This window comes from Budorcas taxicolor, chromosome 10 (genome assembly GCF_023091745.1).
Source record: "Budorcas taxicolor isolate Tak-1 chromosome 10, Takin1.1, whole genome shotgun sequence".
In the NCBI taxonomy this organism is placed as follows: Eukaryota; Metazoa; Chordata; class Mammalia; order Artiodactyla; family Bovidae; genus Budorcas; species Budorcas taxicolor.
Window position 1 is genome coordinate 77,482,910 of NC_068919.1, and position 12,548 is coordinate 77,495,457.

General features: G+C 50.0%; 1 protein-coding gene across 1 annotated transcript in view; it reads right to left on the minus strand.

Annotated features, from left to right (window-relative positions):
- Nucleotides 1-9,705, minus strand: part of PLEK2 (pleckstrin 2) — a 37,201-nt gene extending 27,496 nt beyond the window's left edge. The window contains exons 1-2 of the mRNA XM_052647380.1: nt 9,649-9,705; nt 8,868-9,020 (exon numbers count right to left, since the gene is read on the minus strand). Coding sequence (XP_052503340.1) covers nt 8,868-9,020; nt 9,649-9,705 — 210 coding nt within the window. The remainder of the gene's footprint in view (nt 1-8,867; nt 9,021-9,648) is intronic.
- Nucleotides 9,706-12,548: the final 2,843 nt, after the last annotated feature.

Consider the following 12,548-nt stretch of genomic DNA (forward strand, 5'->3'; position numbering starts at 1 on the left):
TGTCCACTTGACAAGCAGGGCTGCCTCTGCATTTTCTACTTCGTACAAAAGTGGCAGGGGCCATGCCCATCCCCTGGAGATTCTGCTTCGTGGACTGGGGAATCCTCATTTTAGAAATCTATGCAGGTGAGGAAAGACTCTCTGAAGGTAAGTGGCTCTGGGAACCTAACTCTGGAAAATCACTAGGCTTCGCAGCTCTCCTATGGGCAGGGGCCTCTCAGCTCCAGCCACCACGAGTGCCACCTGAAGATTAGTACCCTTTGCTGATTCGGAGCCCCAACTAGGCACTGCCCCCAGGGGTCTCTGCCTCTCCCAGGTGATGTGAATGGTTTGAGATGGATTCAGGTGAGCCATCTTCAGCCTGGCCTCCCACCTGTACTCACACCTGCACAAAAGGCAAGATCCCGACACACTCGACTTTTCCCACGTCCGGGGTTCTTGGTTGCAGAGTGAAGCCCGTCCCAACAATTGTAGAGCTGCGACCTTAGAGGTATGTGAGGGGTAAAGGGTTTCTGTGAGCTTCCTAGGGTTAAACATGGCAAGAGGTGACCAAAGGACTGGATGGTGACTCTGAACAGTCGCGCTCTTTTTTTGAAGTACCCTGTACAGGAGTTACTCTAACCAGAAATCCCCAGGACTAGAGCCTGGCACTTCTCAGCGTCCCACATGTGCAGCTTGGGTGGCACCTCGAGACCTCTCACTTTCAACTTTCACTTTCCCCACTTTCACTTTTCAATTTTTTTTTTAACCTTTAAAGGAGGCACGCATCTCAGAGCCCTGCAGTTGTGGAGTCAGCACCCGAGAGCGCATGCCTCCTTAAATTTTTTGCCCTCAGCTTCTTAGTCTCAAGGAGTCTTTAGTCCACTGAGTCTTAGTCCCAACCCAGGGTTGTAGTGTCCTCCGAATTAGCTAGTGCTTCTGACAGCCTGTGGGATGCCCAACTGTGCTGTAGTAGGATTTAGGACTCTTAGAAGCTCACTTCCCAGAAAAAGGATGACCCTCCTCTCACTTGAAGATCAGAAATTGAGGTCTTTTCTGTGGAATCAGGGGCTTTCCAGGTGGTTCAGTGGTAAAGAATCCATCTGGCCAGTGCAGGAGACGAAGGAGACCCAGGTTCAATCCCTGGGTCAGGAAGATCCCCTGGAGGAGAAAATGGCAATTGCTCTACTATTCTTGCTTGGCAAGAATAGCATATTCAAAAGCAGAGACATTACTTTACCGACTAAGGTCCGTCTAGTCAAGGCTATGGTTTTTCCTGTGGTCATGTATGGAAGTGAGAGTTGGACTGTGAAGAAGGCTGAGAGCCGAAGAATTGATGCATTTGAACTGTGGTGTTGGAGAAGACTCTTGAGGGTCCCTTGGACTGCAAGGAGATCCAACCAGTCCATTCTGAAGGAGGTCAATCCTGGGATTTCTTTGGAAAGAATGATGCTAAAGCTGAAGCTCCAGTACTTTGCCCACCTCATGCGAAGAATTGACTCATTGGAAAAGACTCTGATGCTGGGAGAGATTGGGGGCAGGGGGAGAAGGGGACGACCCAGGATGAGACGGCTGGATGGCATCACGGACTCGATGGACATGAGTCTGAGTGAACTCCGGGAGATGGTAATGGACAGGGAGGCCTGGCATGCTGCGATTCATGGGGTCGCAAAGAGTCGGACATGACTGAGCGACTGAACTGAACTGATTCTTGCTTGGACAGAGGAGCCTGCTGGGCTATAGTCCATGGGGTTGCAAAGAGTCGGACCTGATTAGAGTGACTGAGCATGTAGGCCTGTGCAATCAATGATACATCTCCGATAAATGCAGATGTGGAAGGAAATGGACGACAGCGACTGAGGTCACAGGCTCTGGATGTGATCTGGCTCTGGAGGGCTGTGCCCTGCCTGGGGCTCTGAATGTCTAAGTAGCTCTCAGATGATGAGATTGTGGTTGGTCAGGCACCAAAAGTGCCAGTTGCTCAGCTACTCTCGAGGGGAGACCAGCAATGTAAGTTGCAGGGCCCAATAAAAGATGAAAAGGTAGGCTCCTGGTTCAAAGATTAAGAACTTCAAGACATTGACAGCAGAGTATTATCACAATTGCCAGGCCTTTTGCCACTTACCTGAGCCTCATAGGGTTGTTGGGAGGATTAATGGTCAGCCATGGGAAGCACTTCGAAAGCACCTGTGCCTGGTAAATCCTTGATAGTGTTCGTGATCATTATTGCCCAGTCCCAAAAGCCTTGACTATCAGACCATGTGTTGGTATGCAGATCAGCCTTCAGTTTACAGGAGAGAAAATGGAGCCCCACAGCAGGCGTTTCAAGAATAAACATTGGGTGGATGGATGACAGGCCTCCAGACATCAGGCTACGGCTTTCCCTTCGGGTTGGCATTCTCGGTGCGGGGAGAATGAGATAACAGCACGAAGGTAACCCTGCATCTCTCAGAGATGCTGGGGAAAGCCTGGACTGGACGGGGGAGGGCTGGCCCTATGTGAATACAATGCTAACCATTGTATCGCTCACCTGTTGGACTTCTGGCCCAATAGGTAGGTTCTGAGCCCACTGGTAGAAGCACGGAATTATGCAGAAACAGCAGAGATGCCGTCAAACATGGGCCCTGAAACAGATCCAGGCTGCTGTGCTATGGGCCTTCATGACCTGCTTTTCGTAGTTTCTCTGTCTCCTCTCTCATTGCCAGTTGCCACTTCTCATGCTGTCAGAACACCCATCTTCGTTGGCTACTCTGTAAATTGCTTACAATCTGATTAGACTCGGACAACTAACCTGGGTTATTAGATGGTGCCTTAAAAAAAAGGTAAGTGCTGTCTGAAAGCGTTAGCGCTGTTAGTATGTGCTATCAGTTTCTCCGGGCTTTTCCTTTTTCCCCTGATTTCTGACAGTGTGCTTTGTTTTCCAGGTGAGGGAGGTTGCCAGATATTGGATTCTAGATGAATGAGTTATCACTGTAGCAATAAGGAAACGGACAGCAGGTTTTTAAAAATTACTGCCATCGTTACTGCTTTGGTTGTCATTATTAGGGTTTTAAAAACTGACAGTAAGTTTCTGAGGTCATTCTGAGAACCAGAGCAGCTCGTCCTTTCTATTCTAAGTCAGGGTAATCCATGCGAAGATGGCAGTTGTACTTCTAGGGCCACCAGCCGGCAACTTATGTTGAGGACAGCCAGGGTGCTGAGATGCCCAGACCTCAGCTTTGTGTACACCCCAAACCAGGGCACAGTTCGTGGCCACCTCCTCCCTCCCTCCCTCCTGTCTCCCTCTGACACCTCTCAGGTGTCTTGTCATTGGCTTAGGACAGGAGGAGTGGGTGAGGCTGGGGTCAACTGAGTCAGGCAGCCCTGAAGACAGAGCAAGGCAGTTGTTTTCTCCCAGAATGGACCTCCCCACCACCAGCATGACCCCACTGGTCTCAGGGACCCCTCTTCCAAAGCCTCCCAGCTACCCCCAGACACTGTGGCTCAGCCCTGTGCCTCACCGCAGCTTACTAGTGACAATAATAGTAATAGCTGCCATATTTGGAGTTCCGTGCTAAGTGGTCCATTAACCCTAACAGCCCCATGGGGTAGGTGCTGTTTTTCTTTGCATTTACAGGTAAAGAAACAGAAGTAACTTGCCAAGGTTGTCCAGGTCTTGGTCCAGGAGTGGGGTGATAAGTAAAATAAACAGACCTCCTGTTTACATGTGGCCCTTTTCTCTAAGCCAGCACTAGCCAATAAAACCATCTTTGCTGATGGAAATGTTTTATATCTGCTCTGTCCGATACCACTAATGGTTATGGAGCACTTAAAATGTGGCTTAGTGTGAGGAGTTGAAGTTTACATTTTATTTTAATTACAATTCATGTAGCCACAGGTGACCAGTGGCTAGTAAATTGGACCACGTAGATCTTGACCTTCACTAATTTGTTTTCCAAATTAAAACTCAGGACCCAGGGTCCAATATATGGGAGTGGACATGTCAGGTAAAATATTTGAAGTTTAGACTGGATGCTCGGCTTCCTTGGTGGCTCAGTGGTAAAGAATCCACCTGCCAATGCTGGAGACGTGGGTTTGATCCCTGGTTCAGGAAGATATCGCATGCCGCAGAGCAACTAAGCCAGTGTGCCACAAGCACTGAGCCTCTGCTCTGGAGCCCATGTTCCACCACAAGAGAAGCCACCACAGTGAGAAGCCTGTGCACTTCAGTGAAGAGTAGCCCCCTCTGGCCGCAACTAGAGACAAGCCCACACAGCTTCAAAGTCCCAGCACAGCCAAAAATAAATGAATAAAAGGTTTCTAAAAGTTATTCAGAGACTAGATGCTAATTCCTGGACACCGGGTCTATGCTTGACCCCATGGTTGTTTTTCAGTCGCTAAGTTGTGCCCAACTCTTTGCACCTCCATGGACTGCAGCACACCAGGCTTCCCTGTCCTTCACTATCTCCCCGAGTTTGCTGAAATTCATGTCCATTGAATTGGTGATGTTACCTAACCATTTTGTCTTCTGCCACCCCCTTCTCCTTTTGCCCTCAATCTTTCCCAGCATCAAGGTCTTTTTCAATGAGTCGGTTCTTCGCATCAGGTGGCCAAAAGTATTGGAGCTTCAGCTTCAGAATCAGTCCTTCCAATGAATATTCAATACTGATTTCCTTTAGGATTGACTGATTTGATCTTGCAGTCCAAGGGCCTCTCAAGAGTCTTCTCCAGCACCATAGTTCGAAAGCACAGCCTTGTTGTAGCGAACAGGCTTGCATAATTCAATAAAGCTATAAGCCATACCGGACAGGGCCACCCAAGATGGATGGGTCATAGTGAAGAGTTCTGACAAAACGTGGTCCACAGGAGGAGGAAATGGGAACCCGCTCCAGTAGTTTTGCCTCGAGAACCTATGAACAGTATGAAAAGGCTTGAGGCCCAGCTTAGGCTTAAAATTCTCCTCTTTGGGACTTCCCTGGTGGTCTAACGTTAAGCCTCTGTGGTTCCATTGCAGGGGCCCAGGTTCCAGCCCTGGTCAGGGAACTAGGATCCTGCATGTCATACAGCCAAAAAAAAAAGTAAAAATCTCCTCTTTCTCCTTCTTTCATGTATTTTTACTTCAAATCCTCACAGAAACTCTGTAAAGAAAATGACCTTACTCACTTTTGCTGATGAGGCAACTGAGGCTCAGAAAGCTTAGTGGTGGCCAGGTCATGCCCCCAGAGCTGTCTAGTTCCAAAGCCCAGCTCCGCCCACTGGGCCACACTGCTGCTCCTTAGGCCTTTTAAAGTCAATTCATCAGGGCTCAAACCAGTCAGTCCTAAGGAAATCAATCCTGAATACTTATTGGAAGGACTGATGCTGAAGCTCTAATACTTTGGACACCTGATGCAAAGCACTGACTCTTTAGAAAAGATCCTGATCCTGGGAAAGATGGAAGGTGGGAGGAGAAGGGGATGACAGAGCATGAGATTGTTGGATGGCATCACCGACTCAATAGACATGAGTTTGAGCCAGCTCTGGGAGATGGTGAAGGACCGGAAGCCTGGAGTGCTGCAGTCCATGGGGTCCCAAAGAGTTGGATACGACTGAGCAACTGAACAGTAACAACATCAAGGGTGGCCCAGCCCTCCCACAAACCCTGGGGGCACAGCTGCTGTGAGAAACCCAGGTAAGGAAATCTCTGAGTTCAGCGACTGAGAAGTTACTAGTATATCTAGGAGAGGAAGGGAGCAGCCGGCCCACCCACAGAGCCCAACCTGCATCGCTTCCCCCGCCCCCATACCCTCCTGCACCCCCAACTGCATCTCCCGCGCAGCGCCCACGGGTGTCTTGTGGAAGCGGCCAGGAGAGGCCACGTGGGAGGTGCCATGTCCGGGGCCTGCCTCCTGCCTAAAATCCTTTGCATGCTGTCTGAATTCTAGCAGTGACAGGTTGGTTTTCTCTCTCAAAATCTCATTCACTTGCTCTCTCTCTTTCAAGAAGAAAATTCTTTGATAGATTGGTTTATGGGGAGGCAAAGGGGGCTTTGATTGGGAGGAGGGTCATTTGAAGGGTAGGGTTAGAGAGAAAGGCAGGTCTGGGTGGAGTTCTAGAATGGGCAAACGTTAGACAAAAAGCCTGAAGACACAGCATTCCAGGGCGGGGGTGGGGGGTGGGGGCGTTCAGGGGTTGGGGGGTGCTGGCATGGGCAAGTGGAATGAGCAAAGAGGCAGGAGGGAAGACGGAGAGTGCTGGCAGGCAGGTCTGAGGAGGCACGGAAGGCGACCCCCTTAAGCTCCAGTTTGCGTCTCTCAGGCCTCTCCAGCCAGCCCGGCTCCCTCCCGCCCCAGGGCCTTTGCAGGTCCTGCTGCCAGTACCCCCAGCCCTCACTAGCTTCTGGCTGGTTCACCCCTCCTCTTCCTTCTTCAGCTCCCAGCTTATAGATCACTTTCTCAGGTCTGTTAATAGCTCCAGACTTTGCATTGTATGCATTGTAGGTTCTCACAGCATCTCCACGTGCTTAGCCCAGCTTCTAATTATTTACTTGTTAGGATTACTCTTTGGTTAATGTCTTACTCCCTCATTGGATTCTCAGCCTCATGAGAGCTGGGCCTGTGTGGGGTTTTACTCTTGGTTTTAGCTTCTCACTGTGATGCCTGTAACATAGGTGCCACTGCATAAATATTGGCTGAAAAAGTTAAACAATACAGATGAAGTTAGTCACCATCTACACAGAATTTTCTGCCCCTTTTCACAAAGAACTTGGGTTTGCCCAGACTGGTCACTAGAACTGTGATTTTTCCATTCCCAAATGCCACCCTAACTTTCTTCTCTCATTTGCAGAAAAATATATATATAGGTTATAATGCTTTGGGTTGCAAGTAACCAAAAAGTCAACCAATGTTAGCTTAAACCCTAGGAAGATGTTTTTGTTAGTTAACAAATCTTAGGAGAGATGGTTTCAGAGTTGATTCAATGGCTTAATGCTGCCATGGAAAGCCAGGCTATTCCCATTTTTTCTGCCCTGGCATCATCAGTGTACTTGCAGCAACAAACATCACAGTCTCTCAAAACAGTGTCCCAAATGGATGGAAAGGGGCAAAAAGGGGTTGGGAAGGTATTTGTTTCCAGGACTGAATTTACAAAATTAAGCAGCTGTCTATATAAATCTCTAGGATAGTACTTACGGCATGGCAATGTAGTTCTTTCCTGACCCATGACCACCCCTTCCGCTTCTTCCCCTGCCCGCTTCTTCGAAACAGAGACTGTACTATAGGAATTTCCTCTACCAGCCCCTAGCACAGTCTGGGCACTCTTGGTGCTCATAGAATGGGGAGCCCTTAAGGGGGCCAAGAGTGAGGGGTGGGGAGGCACCACAGAGGGGGAAAGGGCTGTGCCCATTGCCAGACTGGGGAACCTAGAGGGAAAGTGGGGTAGCACAGGAAAGAGGAAGTGGTCAGTCTAAGAAAAGGCTGGAGAGAGTTGTGGCAAATATTGGCACAGTCGGAGGGCTCTGCAAAAAAGGGAAGAGTGTGGATACTAAGGTTTGTGCCAACGCAGCTTTGCTCAGGTCCCAGAAGTTTCCTCCATCTCAGCGCGTGTTGTTCCCTCCCAGGGAACGAGTGTGAGGCCGTCAGTCTACTCAGAAGCACCAAGTGCAAGGGAGCCCTTGGAGGCGGCTTCTGATGGCTTCTGCAACAGCTGGAGCAATTCCAGGATTTTAAATCCCCCTCTTACTTCTCAGGTATTATGCTCCAGTGGAACTGAATGCTCAGCACCAGGCAAGGGAGACAAGCTGATATACTGGGGGTCGTTAAGAGAGAAGGCAGTAGAACCAGCCTCCCAGCCCCATCTTCCTCCCCACGTCCGTTCTCAGCGTCCGGCACCCTCCTCAGTCTTGGGTCCCAAGCTGCTGAAGGGCGTTGGAGGCAAAGCTGACAGGGTCAGACCGGCTCTCAGGGCACCATCAGATCAGTAAGCCGTGCTCACTGTTGTGACCCCGTCGTGTGCTTGGGAGTTGGTCCCCTGAGGTCCTAGCCCAGGTCCCCTCTGTTGTATCCTCCCCTCCCATTGCCTTAATTCTTCCCAAGTCCCACTTTGGGAGGAGGGACATCATCCCAACTGGCTCAACCGCTTTGCCTTGCCTGGGGAGACAAAGTTTCATATATTCAGGTGAAACCATTTTAATGGCTGGCTTATGCTGCCCCAAACAAGACATCTCTAAGTGGTTTCCCAAAATAACACATCCCAAACCAAAATATACTCCAGATCAAACATCTAGAATATTCAGTATGACTCTCAGATTACCTTTTCCTGTGGAAAGATCATCAGAGCAGTGGCCTCTAGGACATTCTTCACACAAGAGGGAAAATTGTTGGGTCTGAAGGCATCTCGGCCAAGCTCCTGAGAAGGGAAGAGAATTAACTTCGCCCTTGGGGTTTCCAATGGTCTCAGCAGAGTTAGGAACCAAAGATGGGGGCCACGGCTGCGAGACCTTTGAAAGTACGGGAGGGGGCTTCTCTGGTGGTTCAGTGGTAAAGAATCGCCTTGTAATGCAAGGGACACGGGTTTAGTCCCTGGTCTGGGAAGATCCCACGAGCTGAGGGGCAGCTGAACCCGAGTGCCACAATTACTGAAGCCCACGCACCCTAGAGCTGGTGCTCTGCAACGAGAGAAGTCACCGCAATGAGACACCTCTACATTGCAACTAGAGAGCGGCCTCTGCACGCCGCAACTAGAGAAAGCCCTCTTGCATCAACAAAGACCCAGCACAACCAACAATAAATTAAAAAAAAGATCTCTGATGTGTAAAAAAAACACAAAATATGGGCTCCCATGTAACTAGCTTTGTCGGAGGTTTCAATATCTGCTGCCCCCTTCACTATGAGGGTAATCAGTCAGTCCCTCAAATGGCCAAGTGGGATTACCTTCAGCAGCAGCAGAGAAAGGGCAGGCTGGGTGCTGGTTTGGGTGGGGGAGTCCAGAGTAAAGAGGACCTGAAAGTCTGCAGACTCCCGAGGTTCAATCTTGGAAGCAAAGACAACTCCGAGCAATTCTAGAATTCTAGGCCTGAGGTGTATCTAGGGGGCCAGGACCACCGTGAGAAGAGGGGAGGGGGCGGGCAAGCCGAGCCGAGAGGCCGTCATTTTCCAGCTGCGCTCTCCAGTCCTCTGGCTGCAGCAAGGACCCCAGGCCCTGGAGCAGTCGGAACTCTGCACGCTTCTCTGGGTTCCAGGAGCCTTTTTCACTCGGAAGGAGAAACTAAATGAGTCAAGGAAATCGGAAAGATGGAGTATGGGAGGTGATGCATGATACAGGATGCTCGGGGCTGGTGCACTGGGATGACCCAGAAGGATGGTATGGGGAGGGAGGTGGGAGGGGGGTTCAGGATGGGAAACACGTGTACACCCGTGGCGGATTCTTGTCGATGTATGGCAAAACCAACACAATATTGTAAAGTAATTAGCCTCCAATTAAAATAAATAAACTTATATTTAAAAAATGGCTGAAGACAATGGGAGGTAGGGGGCGTACTCAGTCAGAAAGCCTGGACTCTGATGTTTGTGATCGTGCCTTGTAACTGGAAGGTACTATCCAAACGCTATTATAAAATCGCGTTTTCTATTATGAGAAGAGCTTCTGCCTCGTGGCCGCTAGGGGGAAGCCGAGTCCCACGCGGTTGAGATGGTTTCCGCGCGGAAGGCTCACCTTGGTGTGCGAAGACGAGAATAAGAAGGGCAGCCCTGCGGAGACGCCGCCAACCATGGACCTAGGGGCTCGGGGGCGAAGCTCAAGTAGGCCACTTTTGTTGGAGGCTTGCTTCCTTGCTCTCTGCAGTCCCCACGCACGCCCCGAACTCACTCAGAGCTTCCTGTCTGCCCCCGCAGCCCCACTCAGAGGCTGTGCCCCACAGAACGCCTGCTAGGACTGGCCCGCCCCATCCAATTTCAGATCTTATTTTCTCGGGTTCTACTAAAACACTGGCTCACCTGAGAAACTCATGTATGCTGAATGGCAGATGACTAAATGTACTGTTTAGCCCATCAAGGGGTATCCAAGCTGAGAGTGCTGTGCTCTGCTGGGCTTAGCTGCTCAATCGTGTCCGACTCTTTGTGACCCCATGAACTGTAGCCCTCCAGGCTCCTCTGTCCACGGGGATTCTCCAGGCAAAGACCCTGGAGTGGGTTGCCATGCCCTCCTCCAGGGATCTTCCCAATCCAAGGATGGAACCCAGGTCTCCCCATTGCAGGTGGATTCTTTACTGTCTGAGCCACCAAGGAAGGCCAAGAATGCTGGAGTGGGTAGCCTATTCCTTCTCCAGGGGAACTTCCCCACCCAGGAATCCAACCGGGGTCTCCTGCATTGCGGGCTAATCCTTTACCAGCTGAGCCACCAGGGAAGCCCAAGCAGAGGGTATTTGATCCCTAATAATGATGAGGTCAACTATTTCCTCAGCCCCTGCATGGACGGGTTATCAGTCAGTTCAGTTCAGTTGCTCAGCCATATCCGACTCTGCGACCCCATGGACTGTAGCACGCCAGGCCTCTCTGTCCATTGCCAACTCCCGGAGTTTACTCAAACTCGTGTCCATTGAGTTGGTGATGCCATCCAACCATCTCATCCTCTGCCATCCCCTTTTCCTCCTGCCTTCAATCTTTCCCAGCATCAGGGTTACAGTAAGCTCTAACACGATAATTTTCTGATATCTTCTGCCACTGTTATGGTACCATCCAAAAAGCCTCTTGCACACATTTCTGAAACTCTCCAAAAGGCATTTTATAGGAGCTCCACCTACGACCCAGACCACTCATCATGGGGAAGCTTCAGCTGCCTTCCCCCATATAAAGGTGTCCTCAGTGTACCAAACCCAAAGCAATAACATGAAAATATCCACAGTCAGTGGATATGTAGCGCTTACGTGACTGGCATTTTCCTAAGGACTTATATACACTTAGTTTTCACAACAACTGGGAGGAACTATTGTTATTATCCCTGCTACACAAGCGAGCAAAGTGAAGCCCAGAGAGGTTACTTTGACCAAGGTCACACAGCTGATGAGTGGGAGAGCCAAGACTGTTGTGAAGACTAAATGTGCGTAAGTCATTAGGAAAGTGCCAGGCAGTCCAGCTCTTCAGCCAGATTTGTAACCGATACACACAATGTCTCGTTAGAGAGCTCAAGAAACTGCATTTTCAGCCTGGAGTCTCTTCACAGTCTTTCTTACTAGGACACAGTCGGGCAGACCTTTACTCTACTCAGCAATGCCCCTTCCTTCAGACCTCAGAATCTGTTTTTCAGATAGACTTTAGGGCCGGGCCTTCCTTCCTTTAATATTGGATATCTACCAGGCTGCTCCTTGGGCTTCCCTCGGGGCTTGGTGGTAAAGAATCCACCTGCTAATGCAAGAGATGCGGGTTTAGTACCTGGGTCAGGAAGATGCCCGAGAGAAGGAAATGGCAACCCACACAAGTATCCTTGCCTGGAAAATTCCATGGACAGAGGAGTCTGGCAGGCTGCAGTCCACGCGTCGCAAAGAGTCGGACACGACTGAGAGACTAAGCAGCAACAAGCAGGTTGCTCCTACAGGCAAGCTCCCTGCAGCTTTTCCTGAGTGTTGAGTTCCTTTCCAGCCGCTGCCCTGGGATCCAGGCCAGGAGACAGATAGATAGGCTTTGGTTTGAAGAAGCCTGATAGACTTTGGGCAGCCTCTCTCATCTCTGCCTGTAGGCAGCCACCTCATCTGGTCATCCTAAAGTTGGTCCTTGTGGCAGGGGGTATTACCCCACAAGGTCAAAGGGATAAAAGAATCATGGAGTAGGAAGGCTCAAGACCCCTCCTCTTGTTTTATAGAAAATAAAAGCTCATAGAGGTGAAATGATTTGCCCAAGCTCACCAAGCTGAAGCTGAAGCCATCACTAGAAACTAGATCATTTCATTAATAACAATAACAACATCTAATGTTTATTAAGTGCTTACAACATGTTAGGTGCCAACAGCCCTTTATATGCATGACCTCATTTCAATCTTTTGACATCCCTATGCTGTGCTGTGCTGTGTGACACGCTTAGTCATGTCCGACTCTTTTCGACCCCATGGACTGCAGTCTGCCAGGCTCCTCTGTCCATAGAGATTTTCCAGGCGAGAATACTGGAGTGGGTTGCCATGCCCTCCTCCAGGGGATCTTCCCATCCCAGGGATCGAACCCAGATCTCCCGCCTTGCAGGCAGATACTTTCCCAGCTGAACCACCAGTGAAGCCTAACATCCCTATAACCTGGCTCTATTTGATCTTCATGTTACAAATGTAGAGCCTGAGATTGTAAGAGATTAAGTAATTTGCTCAAGATTGCATGGCTTGTCAGCTGTGGAGCTGGCATTGAACCCAGATTTGTCTTTGACTCCAGAGTTGTTGCTCTGAACTCTTACAGTGTATAAGGGAATCACAGGCATCCTTGTTACACTCTTGAAGGCGGAGGGCAAGCCTGGCTGTGTCTTGGTTAGAGCTGAGGCACGTGGCCCCAGTCATACATGCCAGTCCCCTTTTCTGCTTGACAAATCCCATGCCCTGCATGACAAAGACCCAGGGCCGCCTGGGACAGAACCCGAGTC